Source organism: Mandrillus leucophaeus, unplaced genomic scaffold, assembly GCF_000951045.1.
Source record: "Mandrillus leucophaeus isolate KB7577 unplaced genomic scaffold, Mleu.le_1.0 Scaffold143, whole genome shotgun sequence".
NCBI lineage: Eukaryota > Metazoa > Chordata > Mammalia > Primates > Cercopithecidae > Mandrillus > Mandrillus leucophaeus.
In genome coordinates, this window is record NW_012101399.1 from 5,423,946 (window position 1) to 5,443,530 (window position 19,585).

General features: G+C 37.2%; 1 protein-coding gene across 1 annotated transcript in view; it reads left to right on the forward strand.

Moving 5' to 3' along the window:
* The first annotated feature begins 318 nt into the window (after window positions 1-318).
* Window positions 319-19,585, forward strand: part of COL5A2 (collagen, type V, alpha 2) — a 156,133-nt gene continuing 136,866 nt past the window's right edge. The window contains exon 1 of the mRNA XM_011974261.1: window positions 319-822. Within this exon, the coding sequence (XP_011829651.1) occupies window positions 726-822 (97 nt within the window). The 5' untranslated portion in view covers window positions 319-725. The remainder of the gene's footprint in view (window positions 823-19,585) is intronic.

The following is a 19,585-nucleotide window of genomic DNA, read 5'->3' on the forward strand; positions in this document are numbered from 1 at the left end:
ATGATTTTCTCACCTGGATTTTACCTGGGGAACATTCTAATAATCCCCTTCCAGAGTATGGGAAAAGAAACCGAATCTGAGAAGGGGATAAGAATACTCCCTATTCAGTCAAAAGAAAGGGTTAAAATGTGATTCTTTAAAGATTTAAGGTGGAGAAGAGAGTCTTGAATTATCTAAATATAAAAAAAAAAAACTAGGCGAAACGACTGGATTTTCTTCAGAATGTCTTTTTCAGCTTATAGGGGAAAAGTTAAAGGGTGTGTGTCTGGGGGGAAGGGTTAGGGAGGGGAAAATAGAACCCTTCTAACAGCCTTTCTTAAAAAATAAAAGAAAAGAGAAACAAATGTTTGTTTCTGTTATTAAGCCCCATCTATGCTTAAAAGTTAAATGAAATAGGGAAAGTTCAGGCACAGAGACGCGTGTTCTGATTTGGTTGTTTACCATCAATCAGACCGTTGCTTGGCAGACACTGGATAGTTATGAGCCTGAACAAGCTGAAAAGGGGCAGGAAAAGAAGTGGAGGCAGCATTCTTCCTATTTAAAGCTGCATCGCTTGAAAAAAGTTTTCGCAGACTGTGCTGGAGCTGGTGCTGAAAAAGGGGGTTTGCAGAGGCTGCCCTGGGGCTGGTGCTGAAAGAAGAGCCCACAGCTGACTTCATGGTGCTACAATAACCTCAGAATCTACTTTTCACTCTCAGGAGAACCCACATGTCTAATATTTAGACATGATGGCAAACTGGGCGGAAGCAAGACCTCTCCTCATTCTTACTGTTTTATTAGGGCAATTTGTCTCAATAAAAGCCCAGGAAGAAGGCGAGGATGGTGAGTTTGCCATTTGCTTTGCTTTAGTGTTTATTGCACGGTTTGGGAAATAGGTGGAATGTTAAGCCTCAGGAAGAGCGTGAAGAGGAGGTTCTGGTTTGAAGTCTGAGAAGGGGGCTGACGGATTTGCACCTGGAAAACGACTTGAAAGACAATTGGGATGTTAGTAAATCCGGAGCTTCTAGATCTGCCGTTGGAGAGAGTACACTACTAAATTTTTCTGGGAAAGCCTACAATAAGTCCTTTTGCCTCAGTGTGAGAGTGGGAAGTTTGAAAGAAGAAAAGAGCGAATGCTTAAAACGGAGCACTAAAGGCATTTTAGTTAGAGGAGCTCTGTTCTGTGGGCTGGAGTTTTCAGAGCAAGGAAAAGTCGCGGCAGAAGCTGGGTAGGGTGGAGTCTTTTTGTACTGAACTTCAGCTGCTTCATAAAATTCTTTGTTTAGAAAAACCTCTACAGCAACTCTGATAGCTCTAATTTTTCTTTGTCTTTGGCTCCTCATTCTTTCCTCTTTAACAATTTACACTTCTTTTTACCATTTTCATTTGTGAAAATGTGATCACTTTTGCTTGCTGGGAGGCAGTCTCGTTTGTTTCTCCATGACAGAGGCTGATAGAAGCCAGATTTCTTAAACAGTGGTATTTTCCCACCCTACTGGCTTGATTAATAGGACAGTGGTGGTTCCCGGTTGGATGGCGGAAGGCAGGAAATCAGCATGCCTTATATATATCTTATTTGGCATGGAATATTTGCATGGACATTACCCCTTAGACACAAGCTTTTTTTTTTTTTTTTAAGATAAATCTTGCCTGGTGACCAAATTTTTTTCCTATGCAATTTTCTTATGTTACAGTTGGGTTATACGGTATGGTTAAGCAAAAATGCATAGCTGTTATAGTATATAAGAAAATATTTAAGTTGATTCCTCTATTAAATCTTTACTCTTGAGGGTTGCAGTTTCAAATACAGACGTGTACTCTTTTAAAATAAGCCACCATAGATTCTCATCAACTCAACCATTTAACATCAAACTCAGGCTTTTAAAACTTTGGGCATTCATTAACCTTTTCTATTACTTTCATATATAGACACATACATACAAGTATATATGTATATATACTATGTGTATATCTATCGTTTTAATACAATTATCTGCTTCTGTGTGTTTTTGCTTTCAAAAACTTTATAAAATTAATCTAGAGATCAGAAGTTCTAAAAAGTTTAAAAAGTGAAAATACGAATTTGTAGATGAATATCCAACAGTCTGTCAGGAGTCCCATAGAGGGGGCACTTTCTAAGACTTGGAACTTTTTATGTTACATTTTATGTTTTTAAAATATGAGGTAATTTGTAAAAGGTAAAAACTTTTGAGTTTCTTTGTAATGGCATGAAAAGCACGTGTTGTTTGGAAGGGTGGCAAAAATAACTGAATAGAAAGTAGAAGTAAGAAAACAGGAGGAGAAAAATACAGAAAAATTACAATAGAAATTGAAAATTTGACTCTAAAAAGAACAGTTTACTCTCCTACCCCACCAAAACAACCAACTTTAATTTAAAACCTTTAATACCACTTTCTTTGTTAATTTATGTTAAAATAAATAAAGTACTTTAATAAAGTATGGAAATAATTGAATATGTGAATAAATGAAAGGAATGTTTCACAAGGTACATGAAATAGGCCATATTTTAAAAGACATTCCCAAATAGTTATAATTACTCTGTAGGTGTTTTCGAAAAATGAGCAGATAGTTTTTCTTAATAGTAATTGACATAAATGTAAGGAATGTGATGCTTGGTGCAAAAAAGTCCCCAACTTCAATCCAACCCCAGTGCCCACCCCTGACCAGTATAACCAAACAGCACAGAAAATGGAATTCCAAACATCAGATTTTACAGAATGTGTAATTGCTTGCATATGTGTTGTAAAAATTCCAGTATTTTATTTCTCAAGAGAATATAAGTGATAAAAATTCAACAGCAAAAGAAAGTCATCACTGCCCTAATCAAAGATAACAGAGAAAATAATTCCAGAATATAGTACATTCAGAACTACTTAACTTGTATTGTACTTACTTACCATGCATATTTTGGTTTAAGTTGATATTGTATGGATACTTGGCAATACTTTCTTTTCCCTGTTCAGGCCTATCACAAGCTTAATAAAGATGTCATAATTTAGAAACTCCATTTGATTTTGAGTTTGGGAAAGAGTAAGCTTAGACTGATGCTTTAAGTTAAAGAAATATCTAAGGCACACATGAAAAGCAAGTACATTTTTCAAGTTTTATCTATAACAGTCACATAATATGATATTTACATTTTGTACAAATATGTCTTCTTGGAAATGTGGAGATCTGTTTTTGCATGTAAGTGCATATTAATAAGTTTTTATTTTTCCTTTCTTTTTATGACTTCAGGGTATATTTCCTTTTACTTGATTGTGGTTATTTACCAGAAATGTAAAATATAATCAGAGTGTGCCTGCCTGATAGAAACACATGAATGAGAAGATAAAAGTAAATAAATAAAGTTTTAGGCATTTTAAGCCAAAATTCAGTTCCATTCTCACTGAGTTTTAAGAACTGATTTGGTTTTTTAAATTTATAAGAAACTGAAAGGAGAAAGTTTGGGAGTTGGGCTGACCTTAGTTAAAACTAATGTAACAAAAATTAGGGAGTTAAAATGAAAAAAATCAGCTTTTAAAGAGTTTGTGTGGGTGTATGTGTGTGTGTGAAAAATCAGGGAGTTAAAATGACAAAATCAGCTTTTAAAGAGAGTCTGTGTGTGTGTGTGTGCGTGTGGTGAGAGAGTATGTGTGCATGGGGGCGGTGGTCTTTGAAAGATTCCACATTTGTGTTAAGGAAAATGCTAGAGCATTTACAGTATAGTTTATATTCCTAAGTTAATGCCTAGCATCTAGTGAGCTATATATATTCTTGTTATTAGAAGTAGGCATACTTAATTTTAGAAAATAATCTTTGTTATGAATCACTGTATTCAACATGGGACAAGCAATGGAGAAGGGAAGGTGCAGAAATGTATCATTTTGTTTCCAAATACTGTAAACTTCAATGCTTTCAGAGGCCAGGCAGGTAATATAAACAAGTGAAGCAAACCAGTGTTTGTACATCAACAGGTGATGATGGGGCCTATGGAGAACTGAAGGTGCATGCCCACTTTAAGGCATTCAGAATTAACATTTTCAGAAGATATTGCATATGCCAAATAAAATTTATCTGAGCATATATTTGGCTCATGGCCATCATGTTGCAATCCTACACTGATATCCTCGTAGACCCAAGCTGACTTTTGATTACTGAGAGATGAAGGACTCACAGACTTATATGTCTTATATGTCATGGTCTCTTGCATTTTTATGATATGTCTGCCATTCATCTCATTGTTATGATACAAATATGAAGAAGCAGATAGTTAACACTCAGTAGTATTTGGATGACATCATTTTAAAGAAGGTACAGAATATGTATACATAGCTTAAGATACATGTTTACTCATAAATTGTTTTAAACTCATTACCGTTGAAATACATGCTATGAAACATGTAGGACATTCAGACTTTGATAGTGGGTACATGTAGCAGAATGCAGTAGTTTAAACAAACACAAAAGGGTTTTCTGGCCGGGCACAGTGGCTCATGCCTGTAATCCCAGCACTTTGGGAGGCCGAGGTGAGCGGATCACTTGAGGTCAGGAGTTCGAGACCAGCCTGGCCAACATGGTGAAACTCCATCTCTACCCAAAATACAAAAATTAGGTAGGTGTGGAGGCACATCCCTATAGTCCCAGCTACTCAGGAGACTGAGGCATGAGCGTCACTTGAACCCGGGAGGCAGAGGTTGCAGTGAGCAGAGATTGTGCCACTGCACTCCAGTCTCGGTGACAGAGTGAGACTCTGTCTCAAAAAAAAAAAAAAAAAAAAAGAAAGCTTTTCTTTTTTAAATATAAAGAAATGCTTTTAAGCAGGTAGGGAAAGGCTGGAATATTGGCTCCACAGAGTCATCAGGGACTGAGGTTTTTTCTACCTCTCCTGACTCCCATATCTTTAGGTATTTTTTAAAATCTATTTTTATGGTCCTAAATGGCTGCTGAAGCTCCAGCCATTGCATGTACTTTCTAGGCATGTGGATAGAGGATGGGAAACAAAAACTGTGAGCCATTCCCCACCCTGCTCCCTTTTTTGAAGACTTTAAAGTCTTCATGACATTTAAACTTACTTATAGTTGGCCAGAATTTAGTCATATGGTCACACAAAATTTCAAGAGGGACTAGGAAATGTAGCCTTTACCTGGGTGGTGCTGGCAATATACTCTATGGAATTGAGTTCTGCTATGAGGGATATAAGGAAGCACCACTATTGGGAGTTTTATGGTCCCTACCTCAGTGAGCAAAAATGTCAGCTACTTTTAGTGGTCTAGATCCTACGGTTTCAATGGACAAAACATAGTTGTGTGACTAGATCCACCTTGGTTATTGTTTATTTCTAAGTAGACTGTGAAGCCAAGAAGACTGAATGTCACATAAATATCAGGCTACATTTTCTTTGCTTCCTGTCTTTAGATAAATTTTGACACCTATAACTTTTTTTCAAACTAAACTGAAGCTTTAGTTTGAAGAGTGTATCTCTTTCTACATATGTACATTGGTAGATTCAGAGATTTAGTAAATTTTTGATATTGACTAACACAAGGTATACTTGGACCATGGCGCTGTAGGGTAGTTGGTAAGCAAGTCAGAGATCAATGTTGATAAAAAATGGTATAAAGAATCACCTAAGATCTTGTGACTAATACAGATTCTAGACCCCCCCTACTTTCCAAATATCTAGGAGGTTTGGATGGGGTCTGGGCATCTGTATGTTTTTAGAGCTCTCCAGGTGACTCTGATTTACATTGGTAAACCACTGTATTAAATATTTGACTTACACTCTCAATCTTGTTGTGGACCTGTTGGCTTTTATGTTCCAAGGCTACACATTAAGATTTTGGTAATAACTTGCTATTCTGATTATTCATTTTACTTATAAGGCTGCTTAGTTGAAGTTTGTAGATAAACTATTGCAAATTCACCATCACTTCTGGAAAAAAAAACCAAAACTCAAGGCCCAAATCCCCCTCATGGTGGATTAGGCGCATCATTCTACTATGCAGAAGACACATGTCGCTCAAACGTGTTTCCAGGTGAATGTATGTTTTTCATTTTCAATATTTCCTCTCTCTTACTGTCTGCTCTTCACACTTTCAGCAGTATCACTACAGGCCTGAAATTCATTGCGTTCATCATTCTAGACAGGTACCTAATGCAGGCTGTGAGGCAAAACCAGAAAGAGGAAGCTTTGTTTTAAGAAGCTGGAAATTAGAAGATTGGAATCATGTCAATCTGTGGCCACAGAATGTAATTTTTAAAAATCATACAGTTTTCTCTGATTTCAAAAATGATTAATGCATCATCACCTGGCCTTACGTGGCATTCTTAAAATGTATGGATGTGGATCAGCTCATTTTTAATCTGATTTGCCTCTCTGAGATCACAACATTGAAAAGCTTAGATTTACACATAAAAGATATAGTACGGGTGGGGGAAAAGACTGGAAGTGTTAATTATTAATTGATCTATTGTATAAATTTGGGCAAGTTACACAAGTTTATATAAGACACATCTTAGAGTTATATAAAGATATTCCTTGATTTAATATTTTTATTATTTATATCCATGAAACTAGAATTTCCACTGAAAATGTAACATGAGACATTATCAACTTACTGATAAATATGAAGTCTTTGAACTTTTCATGTAACTAAAAGTCACAGCTTGGGTAGGCTTTTAGAGTCTGAATGAAATAAGATACTGATAATCTAGTGTTCCTTTAAATTTATTTCCATATAAATTTCATATATATTTACCTAAATTTTATGTAAGATGAATGAGCTGTGATATTCAATATTTAAAACACTATTTACTCTTGGCATTTGCATGGGAAGTAGTGTATCCTATAGAAAATTTTGCTTTAAAGGTGTGACCATATTGGCAACCTTAAGGCTTTTATTTTGTTTTATCAATGTTTTAAAAACTAAACCCTTCAAATAAATCAAGATGGCTTCATCTTATACTAAAATATTCACTAAAAAACAATGTATAAGGGAAATTACAATAAAGCAAGATTATTCCTATCTAAATCTTGCCTTCTGCAGAGAAGATAGAGGCCGGGTGCATGGCTCACTCCTGTAATCTCAGCACTTTGGGAGGCTGAGGTGGGCAGATCACCTGAGGTCAGGAGTTTGAGACCAGTCTAACCATCATGGTGAAACCCCATCTCTACTAAAAATACAAAAAAAATTATCCGGGTGTGGTGGTGGGTGCCTGTAATTCCAGCTACTTGGGAGGCTGAGGCAGGGGAATCACTTGAACCTGGGAGGCGGAGGCTGCAGTGAGCCGAGATCATGCCACTGCACTCCAGGCTAGGCAACAAAGCGAGACTGTGTCTCAACAAAAAGGAAAAATGTTAACAATATTAATTAATTAATATTAATTAATGAATCAAGCTTCGTTCCTATAGCCTTCTGGTGTTATGTTCAAACTCAAAAATGTTTACATGCTTTTTTTTTTTTTTTTTTTAAAGTTTAGGACTAGGAAGGAGGAAAGACAGTCTCACAGTTTTGTATCCCTTTTTACCTTTTATTTTTGCGATGTCCAATCAGAATTGTGAATTCAGCTTTAAGATGGCAACAAACTATATTCTTGGTGGAAAACCTCCCCTCAAGCAGAGGGAGCTGGTTCCGCCCTCGGCCAGCCCAGACTTGCAACATAAGCATCATAGCCTTGTTGTAGTCTATGTAGTATAACAAGTATAATAAAGCTTGGTCCAGCCATCATGTGAGAGAACATCTGGGTTCTGGTCCTTGTTCTATTTAGCAGTTTTGCTACCTGCAGAGGGTCCTTAACCTCACTGGAAATTTGTGTCCTCATCGCAAATAGTACACACCTTTGTCATCTGGTGGGATTCTTAGGAGGATCATTTAAGAAATTTACCTAAAAGTAACTTTAGAGTACTTAAATGAGACACTGTAAGTGACATTACAATCTATTTCACTGACCACAAATATAAACCCTAGTAGTGTATTTTTTTGCTTTCACCAAATCTTTGAATTGTTTTGAAGCACCTCGTGGATTTGTTATTTTGTGTTTTATTTGTTCTCCATCTCCTTGGGGAACTTGTTCCATCAGTCGTGCTCTCTTCTATAACTTCAGTCACTTCCTTTCTATCTGCTCTTTTCCTTTAGCTTGTAAACAAGTTCAACTCTCTCCCACAGCCTGTGTCTACCTCCCACCCAGTCTTTATTCTTAGCCCAGCTGCTTTAAAAGGAGCCGTGCAGTTCTCTGTCTCTGCCTCCTATGCCCTCACTTGGCCTCTCCTTCCACTTAAGCTGGTCTAGCATGGTGAGGATTAAAATGTATGATGTTCCAAAGGTCCCTTTTAATCTTATCTTATCTTATCAGGTCTTTCTCCTTTATTGGAGACCATTGACCACTCCAGCTTTCCTAAAATGCTACTCTCTGAAGGTTCTTCCTCCACCTCCCTGACCTTTCCCTCTCAGCTTCACCCACGGGCTCCTTCTTCTCTTTTCCTTTAGCATTTTACTCTTCTTACAGGATTTAGTTCATTGGTTCTCTCTGGATATTCTCTTCCTAGGCCATCTAGAATTAAGGGTTTTGTTTAACAGCTGAATGCTGATAATTATAAAATCTCTTCAACCCCAATCTTTCATGTGAACTTCAGATAAATATATATATATATTCAACTGTCCCTAAGGCAGCCTACAACCACTTCAAGTTCAGTGTATCCAAAACCCAATTTATTGGCTTCCATTCAAGACTTAGTCATTTTTCTTAGTAGTCCCCCTTATGCCAGTTAATGGCAATATGATGCTACCTGGTCATTCAGTCATTCAACCAGTACAATTCCAATCATTCACTAAGATCTACCATTTTACCTGCTAAATATTTCTCAAGTGTACATCTTATCCATCCCTACTACAAATGCCTCAGTTTAGGTCCTCATCATCTGTCCCTCGGTTACTGTGATAAGCATCTAAATTCATCTCCTTGCCTCTCATGTGTCTACTTTCCAACAAACACATATATTGGTGCCCTCTGTTGCTAGTGTGATATAAAACTAATATCTAATTTTGTCTTTATCTTCCTTAACAACTTTCACTGGGTCCCATGACTTGTAGAAAGAATAAGGTCCAGCCTTCTTAGTGTGACATACAAGACCCTGCTGATCTAGCCCATTTCTGAGTTTTAGTCGCATCAGCTATCATTCTCAGCCTCAAAATAAGGAATTGCTTGAGGCTCCCACCCCCAACACACACAGACACACGCAAACTCTCTCATTCTCTCTCTATCCCCTTTTATTCTCTACTGTCCAGATTCCACTCAGAACTGACATTCTCTCTTTAGTTGAGCTAAGTGCTCCTCTGGCCATCTCACAACATTCAGTACACCTCTGCCATGCAGGAACCATACCATACTGAGAATGCTTTCTTTCCATTAATCCATTTTACATATTCCCACCAGATTAGTCTTTCTAAGTCCCATGTTTATAATGTCACTCTCCACTTTAACAATTTATTCTGAGCTGCCATTGACTATTGCATCACACTTAACACATTATATTGACCTTACTTCTGTGTGACTTTTTTTTAACCTAAGAGTGCCAAGAGTATCCAGCTGCCTTGCAAGACTGCTCATGTTCTCTTCCACTCTGTCTAAACAACTACTATGATTTCCATTATTGTCCTTAACACTGTTGATTGCTGCACACCATGCAGCATCCTTTTTTACTTCAGACCTAACTTTTTACTGTTCTCACATCTAACTTTTGTGATTTAGGTACTTCTGTGCTTCTCTTTTTATGTTCGCTCTGCCTATTGATATTTTCCTCCAAGTTCTATTTCAAATCTTGTGTCCTCTAAGAAACTAAGAGATTCTTATCTGCAATAAATATCCCCTTTCCTTTCAAGGGATGGTCCTTATGTTGCAAGTGTGTTGGTGTTAACCAAGAATAAGTTTCCTGGGAGATAGGGACTATGTCATGAAGTCATTTTACATTTTAGATCCACCCATGCATAAATGCCAATTGAGTACTATTTGGGAAAATCTAGAAAAATTTTTTCCACAATTTGTTCACTGAAGTATGAGTGATCTGAATTCAAATTTAGGTTTTGCAAATTGTATTTGCATATTCTTGGGCAATTTTTTTGATTTCTCTGTGTTACAGTTTCTTCATCTATCAAATTGGGATGATACTTCAAATAATTATGATGAATACTATCTATCTATCTATCTATCTATCTATCTATCTATCTATCTATCTGTCTATCTATCTAACACCTACATGATAGCATGACTCCAAACTAATAATAGGAACTCATTAATTTGGTAGATGAATATTATTAGATTACTATTTAATAATAACAGGCTGGGCACGGTGGCTCACACCTGTAATCCCAGCACTTTGGGAGGCCAAGCCAGGTGGATCACCTGAGGTCAGGAGTTTGAGAACAGCTTGACCAACATGGTGAAAGCCCATCTCTGCTAAAAATGCAAAATTAGCTGGGCATGGTGGCGCATGCCTGTAATCCCGGCTCCCAGCTACTTGGGAAACTGAGGCAGGAGAATCGCTTGAACCCGGAAGGTGGAGGTTGCAGTGAGCTGAGATCGTGCCATTGAGCTCCAGCCTGGGCAACAAGAGCAAAACTCCATCTCAAAGAAAATTATTATGTAATAATAATAGAGATAATAAATGCTTATTGGGTGATTATGAGAACCAAGATATTAGATGTTACAGAGAAATAAAGAAACAACTTTTGCTCTCAGAGAGATTAAGCCTAACATAAAACCTTTAAAATGCAATTTTTATGTATTATTCTACTACAATCATTTTGATATTATATCAGTGATTTTATCTATGTGTTAATAAGCTTTTAAAACCCATTTAAAATTTTTACTATTCAAATAAAAAGGCCGTATCATATTATTTCCTTTTGTAGGTTTACTACTACAAAAAACAAAAGAAAGAAAAAATAAAAGGCGCTTCCCATTGGAGAGTTTCTAAAGGCCCTGTGATCTGAAGCACCACTGCCTCTCTCCTGTTTCACAGCCCCACATACATTTACTTTGTGCTGGTTCCCAGTGTGTGAGCAAGCCAGGCATGATCCACTCCATGTCCCAGTGCCACCTCATGCCTGTCTACCATCCCTGTCTACTTCAGAGTTTATTTTGTGAAACTATGATAGTCATAGAAGTCTCTATTAAAAACTGGAAACCTGTTTTCCACTCTCCATGGCTCTGGGTTGCATTTGGAATGAGAGGCATTGCTTCACTGCACAGGGATTTACAAGGCAGCTCCCAGGACTATTTGGATACAGTAGTAGGGGTGACCATCTTTTCCCAGAGTCTGTAGCAAGTCTCTTCACTTTCCAAAAGCTGTTAATTTACCTCCCTCCCTTCACTCCCAGGAGACTTTTCTGAAATTGACTCCAGAAAGCAGAAACTGGTGTGGGATACTGGCACATTTTTCATACTCACACTTCCCTTACTTTGCTGCACTTTTCTTTCTTTGTAGGTTTTCAAATTCATAATAAAAAAATGATGGGTTTAACTTGGAAGGAGAGGTGCAGGTGGAATTTTACCAGATAATTTGTAGCTATGAAATTCTTTAATTAAATTTTTGATATTCAATATGGTTGTTCTGTGGTCATCAACTTTAGATTTTTTTATTATGGAATTCTGAAAATACGGATGGTTCCCATAGCAAATACAATTTATTTATAGAGATTTAATATTTTCATTTAGCTTTCATAGTAATAGGCTTATTGGCTCTTGAGGTCGAAGAACCTCTCAGATTCATTTGTGCTGGTTTGGAAGTATTTTAAAGCCTTTTTTTCCCTTCATTCTTTCATTCTCAGATTTTTATATTAAATAAATGGAAAGTTATAGTTTAATTCAGGGCACTATGGTTTTCATGTTGTGATGAATTTTTAGCTAGAAGTTTTGGTGGAGTGGATTGGTGGACAGTGAGGTTAACTGACTATCATGGAAAGATTAACTGCAAAGTTCCTAGTTTTCTTGGCTACAAACATAAAACTTCTGAGGTTTCAGCAAAAACGGCTATACTTGCTTTGAGAGGACAGAGGGCACTGACCATTCCATGGCAAGTGAGAGATTCTGTTGTAAGAATTAAAAAAAAAAAAAAAAAAAAAAAAAGGCCGGGCACAGTGGCTCACGCCTGTAATCCCAGCACTTTGGGATGCCAAGGTGGGCGGATCACGAGGTCAGGAGATCGAGACCATCCTGGCTAACACAGTGAAACCCAGTCTCTACTAAAAATACAAAAAATTTAGCCAGGCATGGTGGCGGGCGCCTGTAGTCCCAGCTACTTGGGAGGCTGAGGCAGGAGAATGGCGTGAATCCAGGAGGTGGATCTTGCAGTGAGTGGAGATCAGGCCACTGGGCTCCAACCTGGGCGACAGAGCGAGACTCCATCTCAAAAAAAAAAAAAAAAAAGGAGTTTGTACTGGGAAAAAAGAGACTTGAGGCTGATGAATGAAGAGCAACTGTAAATTCTATCAGGGAGCTGGTGTTCAAGCCTTTGAGATGCTACAGTGTTATGCCCTTCTAGGTGTTTGGAAAAAAACAAAAACAAAACCAAAAATCACTTCTTTCTTCAATCCTTCCCTATTTTTCCTTAAGTTTTGATAATTGTCGATTAGATTAGGCAAGTTTTTTTATTTGTGGCTTTTGTTGTTCTCTCTTAAGCATAGTATAGCTGAACTGAATTTTGCTTAGAAACAACTCATAGGTTTGTAAACCAATGGAGTTCTCATTAGCCTAGAAATATTTCCTTATATAGTACTTAGAATCATTTTTGTTTGTTTGTTCTAAAAAATGGAGTAGAGGAGTGTATTCCGTTATGCAAAGGATGACAACAAATTGAAGTAGAATTAGTTCTATAAAGATAAATCAGTGAATAGACTCTAAGTTTCACTGTGGGTGTTTGTGTTGGGGCATAGGAAGGATGGCACAATAAAATAGAATTGGTAAGTTTTAGTATATTCAGCATATAAATACGTCTTGTAAAGTTGCCAAGTGTCCTGCTCACCTGAACTATCTTGTGCCTCTTGACTTTCCTTGGTTCCTTGGATGCAACATTTGCTAAAGTCCTAGGAGTAAGAACAGGTCCAGTTCTAAGAAAAAAATTTTGTATAGCTGGTTTATTTTTAGTTTTTAAGGGAAATATGCTTTCATTCACCTTTCTGTTTGAAGGAAAGGCATTTTTCAGGATTGGGAGGCCATCCTTGCCTTTCCAGTGTTTCACACTAAGCTCCATCTGGATGTCTCTTTTCCAGATTTTCTTTCAAATTTCAGACTTTTCCTTCCAGCCTGACCTCTTATCACAATTTACCTGTTTGGCATTCCTTTCTTTCTGAGCCCCATGGGGAACTAATATAGTCCAGATGCCCTATAGTTAGCATCCTAGGACACAGATTTAATGATATTATGCTCTTGTCATGCATGCTCATTATATGGTAATTTGCCTTTTAAGATCTTTGTCTCAATATTTTGTGGCCATGAGATTCAACTGACATAGTGGCTCTGGGTAAAAGCCCCAGTATCCCAGATGGACTGTGGCTCACACTATAGACGAATAAAATTCAGCTGTCATAGACACTGTTTGCCCACGGAAGGTTCCACAATCCAAATGTTAAACTTACTTCAAGTCTTTTCTAATAGAAACTGAAAGTTGTCTGGTTATAATCAAAATGGAAATTTGTCAGCCAGATTCCTACTATTTCTGAAGAGGGCTTTTGAGTTTCTTCAGGATAGAACCCTAAAATTGCCCCATGATGTATGCCCCAAAGTGACCTAATGTGGCCAGCTGAATTTCAGGGAGATGCTTTCCAAGATGACAGTTTCACTGGAATAATTTCAGAATGGGCACTTCTCTGCCTGTAATGCCCCTTTCCTGTCTTAGGTGATTTAAAAAAAAAAAATTTCAACCTGTCTTTCTTCTCTTCAAAAGCAAGTTTCAAGTCACACCTGGCTAGATCCTTATGCCTCTATGGAGTCTGCAGGATGTGGAAGACAGGAGAGGGGGTATGGAAAGCAGCAAGGGTCAAGGAAGAAGGGCTCTCCGAAAATATATAAATGATACCAATGGACAGGTGGCTCAGATAGCCTCAATGAAATGCACTAAAATGTAAGGCTCCATGCTAATTTAGTATGGCTTTACCTAAATGATGTCTTGGGGGATTTATTTAGTGAATTTCAAAAAATTTGGGAAAGTAGATGACATCTGTCAACATTTGTTCTTTGACTCTATTTTTTACCCTAATTTTTAAACATAGTCATTTTAGAATAAATAAATAGATAAATAAATAAACTGTGTCACAATACTATATTCTTTTGGCTAGAGGCACATATTCTGTCAACTAGGCCTACATGCTGTAGGAGTAGGACACTGACTCAGCAATGAATTTTTGTTTTAAATTTTTATTTTGGGAGCTTCCCAAGAGTTCCTAACTATTACCATTTTTCTACATATAGAGCTTTTTACAGTTAATACTTCTTTTCCATTTACTTTCAATACAGACTTAACAAAAGAAGGGTCTTTGGATTCGCACCTTTGGGTCTAGGCTTTGCCGCTTGCTAACCTTGTGACCTTAAGCAAGTTCCTGTTCTTCTTTAAGATTCAGTTTCCTCTCCTGATCTGCATATTGAGGAGTTAAATTAAAATGCATGGCCTTAATGGGCTGAGGAAATGTGGATGTTATTAGTACTTTTAGAATGGATTCCTTGATTGACTCATTACAGACTTTTCCTCCAATAACTAAAACAATTTTTATCAGATTATTCCCAGTTACTAGGTTTGATAGGAGGAAGGATAAGGGAACAGTGAATCCTAGGCACCTGGGGCAAAATTAGGCGGGGAGTAGAATAGGAAAAAGTATAACTGGGAGATTTGAAATGACAATAGTAAATTTTCATTTACTATTTATTTATATTTATAATTATTTTTATTTATCTCATGTTTTTCTCTTTGGCCAGGTTTGTGCTTAGCTCTTGATTATTTATGAAGCAATTCAGGAAAAGCAAACCAGCAAAAACCCCCAAAATTATCCTTTCATATTAGAATGCATTTTGCAAATTTAGTGGTACATATACACATTTAATTTAATTCTTTCTTTCTAATATAAAGGGTTTGGCAATTGTTTGCACATTTGGATCAGGTAGAGTTGTTTGAGAAAAGTGGAAATATGCTCAAGATATAAAACAGCTGTTTACTTTAACAATATTTTACTGATGTCAAGACAGACTTATTTGAGCCCTGGGGCAGTATTTTTGTGAGGGATGGCATGCACCTTGCCTGAGCAGTCAATGAAGAGAAAGCAGCTGTTTGAGCTTGCTCAACTTCTACTAACTCAACGTGGATAGAGTCCAGATAGCAACTGGCCCTGTGTCAGACGACTACAATAAAGCCCTGACTCTTTCCTTATAAATTCTTTATAAACTTAATGTGCTGGGGTCTTAATTTTCTCATTTACATAACAGGGATAATACTTTATATTTTTCTACCTTATAGGTTCAAAAGAAAGAGTTCATAATATCTGTGGAAATTCTTAGTCAGCTGTAAAACCCTGTTATATAAGCATATATTATATTACATAAAGGTGTTATTATTTAGCATGCTCTTACTGTGATGAACAGTTAGCTAAATGCAAAATAAGATTCTTCTTTGAAGTAAACAACAATAATAATAATCAAAAGGAATATAAGACTTTCCATAGAAATAAAAGAAGGCAAAGTTGTATTTTTTCAAAGTCACATTTAAATCTTTTATTTAGCAAAATAAAATAGACTGCTTATATAACTATCTAGAACATCTCCCAAAGCCCCGGAATAGGAATTAAATACTAAAAATATATATATATATGAGTTGAGGCTTTGACTTGAGGAAAAACCGAACAGATAGAAAAACAAAATGTGATTTTTCTGCTCCAACTGGACTGTGGTCTCTCTACAGCAAAATGTAGCTTCCTGGCAGAAGCCTGAATCACTATTATTATTATTGCTTTTTCTTTATTCATCTCACATCAGGAAGCTTGTCTCAGATTCAAAGTTAAATGCTAAAAGCCTGTTTGTAGCATGGTATCCCTTTTCCCTGGGTCAGAAGGGGACTTGGAGCTAGAAGTTTAAACTGGTGACAAATATCCACAGGCATCTGAGCCAAATGTTTAGAAAAAAGTCCTATCATCCCTCAGGCCTGTCTACATTCTGGTATTTTAAGACTCTCTACTTGTGTAGAGAGAAATATGCAGTTAAAGATATGAGGGCCTCGACTAAATAGGCTGTTACTTTCATGAATGAATTGTTGAAATAATTTGAAAGAAAAGCTTCTAAATTAAAACTGGACCAGGACACAGGAAATCTGCATCATAATTGCAGCTCTGTCATGGACTAACTTGGTGATTTTGTGGAAGTGACTTAAATTCTCTGGACCTCAGTTACTTCTGTTGCAAAACCTGTGATACATTACCCAGGGCCACTGTCTGCTTTGAAAGCCTGTGACTACAGAATATTTACATAAAGGTACTTCACTTAAGTCATATTTGTGCTGTAATACAGTGGAAAGTCTCACCTACACATTTTGGTAACTGGAAGCATCACACATATTCTGTATGGTAATATATTTCTGTACTTGTAAGTTTGCATTTGAAGTTTAGATCAATTCAGGTTTGTAGTTATTTCCCTAAATATGGTTTATTTAAGGAGCACAGCTCCCAATTTATAACTTGTAAATTGACCTGCTTTTCAGTGAGTGACTCTACAATAAAGTTCCTAGATATTGTTATAAAAGGAGATGACTGTAAAAAAAATTCAAAATAATCTGATATCAAATTTTTCATATTAACTGAATTTTCCAATTAGAGAGAAAATTTGTAAATGTATCATGTGCTGTGTTATACTGTTTAATCACAGACTCAGTGTTCTCCTTATGTTTTTGGTGAGATGGGATGTCAGAGTTTAGCAGCATGCCTTCTTGCCCTGATGCTGGTGGACCCATCTTTGCAATGCTTATTTTTTTCCAACAATCCCTGAGCATACTGAACTGCTATTTCATTCAGAATAAGAATAATAATGAGGAAAAGAAGGAGAACAATGGGAGAGGTGGAGAAGGAGCAGAATAATGGGGGAGAGAGAAGGTGAATTATTATTATTATTATTATTAAATGGTTGTGGGCTTTTACCTGAGGAGTAGATCATATTTGTTCTCGATTCCTTATTTTTTGCCTCTTCTTGACTTCTTATTTTTCTTTGCAATTGTGTTTATTTGGAGATACATAGGTGTTTACTATGAATATTTAGAAAATTTGATTTATTCCATCGATATTCCTTGAGCACAGACATTTTTTTTTTTTTTTTTTTTTGAGACGGAGTCTCGCTCTGTCGCCCAGGCTGGAGTGCAGTGGCCGGATCTCAGCTCACTGCAAGCTCCACCTCCCGGGTTTACGCCATTCTCTGCCTCAGCCTCCTGAGTAGCTGGGACTACAGGCGCCGCCACCTCGCCTGGCTAGTTTTTTGTATTTTTTAGTAGAGATGGGGTTTCACCGGGTTAGCCAGAATGGTCTCGATCTCCTGACCTCGTGATCCGCCCGTCTCGGCCTCCCAAAGTGCTGGGATTACAGGCTTGAGCCACCGCGCCCGGCCGAGCACAGACTTTTTTTGGAATATGCTGCTTGCCCTCCTTTATCTTCTGGGAAAATGAGACTCCATCTTTGTGTTTGTTCCCCCATTTCCCTCCTTCACTAGTACTGACTGAGTCCTGCAAACATTTATCTTCTCAAGTCCTGCTAGAATTCCTCCCCCAGGGATTCTGGGCAGAAAACAACCCTCTTTTTTACATCTTTACAAGTAGCATGTGTGTGGAATTCAAGTGCATGAAACATTCAGATTAAAAATCTGATAATATTTTAGAAATTCCAGTCTACCCACAAATACATTCCTGTTTAAATCAGGGATTCCAGTGGGAGAACACTATTAGGTTCTAGCTTAATGTATTCTTCAATAAGTGAGATATACTTTGGTCATCTTAAAGCATTTGCCAATAATTTACTACTTTAGGGAATTTAAATCCCATTCTATCTTCAGAAGTCATTATGAAAGTGTTTTCAGTAACATAATTTGCTTTGGGTGATTCTGACAAATTTGACGTTTTATTAAACAAAATGATGCTCTGGTCTCAAATGATGGAGATTTCAACTTGCTTTTCTCTACAGAGGAGTATATCCCTCACCATGCAAGTTATGAGGCCTTTACCTTCATTTATTCATTAATTTGGTAAACATTTGCTGAGTACCTACTCTTTATCAGGCTCTTTACTGATTGATACAGAAACAAATATTTAATTCTTACTCTCAAGAAGTTAATCGTCTAGAGGGAATGAGACAAATGAAACAAGGATAATACTTTATGGTCTGTGCTGTGGCAGAGGCAGACAAAGCATCAGGGGAATAACGGAAGACTTCCCTCCCACGTACTGCCTGAGAGGTGGAGGACTGAGATGGGAGCTCAGGGAAGGCCTACGCGGAGGGCACACCTGAGAAGTCATTCCACTGCATGAACTCTGTTATTTTCCTTATCCCTTATTTTCTCCTCCCCTTCACATCCAAATCCTTCAAGTCCACCATCAAGTCTGATGTGCATCCTCTTTGAAACCTTTTGGAATATCATAGACATATTTTTTCTCTCTTCTCTAAACAGTAGCACTTCCTCTTTCTTTAAGACATTTAGCACATAATAAATCCTTTTATTCATTGTCCATTGTTTTCTAAATAACACTTATTATAAATGTCATCAATTTTTAGTTGTATCATATGCTCTTTGAGGGTAAAGACCATCTCTCAAACCCAGAAAGTCAGATCCAAATCCAGTGCTATGCATGTAGTAGAAACTCAGTAAAAGTTTGTGACTGATATTTCAAGCAAAATATATTTTTCTTCATGTTTCAGAATTAAGTGCTTTCTCTCTGTTGTTAGATTGCTGTCTAATTACATTGTGCAACCTTGCCTAAGTTTTTATATACATAGCATTGAACTTAAAAACAGAACCAGCTCTTATGCATAATTTAGCTATATTTAGCGTCTTTTGGTCCCAAGCCTTATAAAAATATGTACATCAAAGCACTGTAATTAAACGGGAACAAAGTTAAGTTTATATTTTACTTGTTTTATTTATAGTGACTTGAGTCAGAGTATAGGGACACAAAGATGATTGACATGTTATCTTGTATTTAAGGAATACATAATGAGAGGAATAGACACATCAACAAATAACTATAACGCTGTGTAATAAATACAGTGAAAAAGAATGGCATAGGAGGAGTATCCAACCCACTCTTGAGAACATGGGTTGGTTTCTTGCAGATGTATCCAAACCGTAAAGGATAGATGTGCAGTAACTAGCAGAACTGAGACAAGACGGAGGACTAGAGGATGGCATCTAGATAAAAGTACAGCTGGGCGCGGTGGTCCACGCCTGTAATCCCAGCACTTTGGGAGGCCGAGGTGGGCAGATCACCTGAGGTTGGGAGTTTGAGACCAGCCTGACCAACATGGAGAAGCCCCATCTCTACCAAAAATACAAAATTAGCCAGTGTGGTGGCACATGCCAGTAATCCCAGTTACTC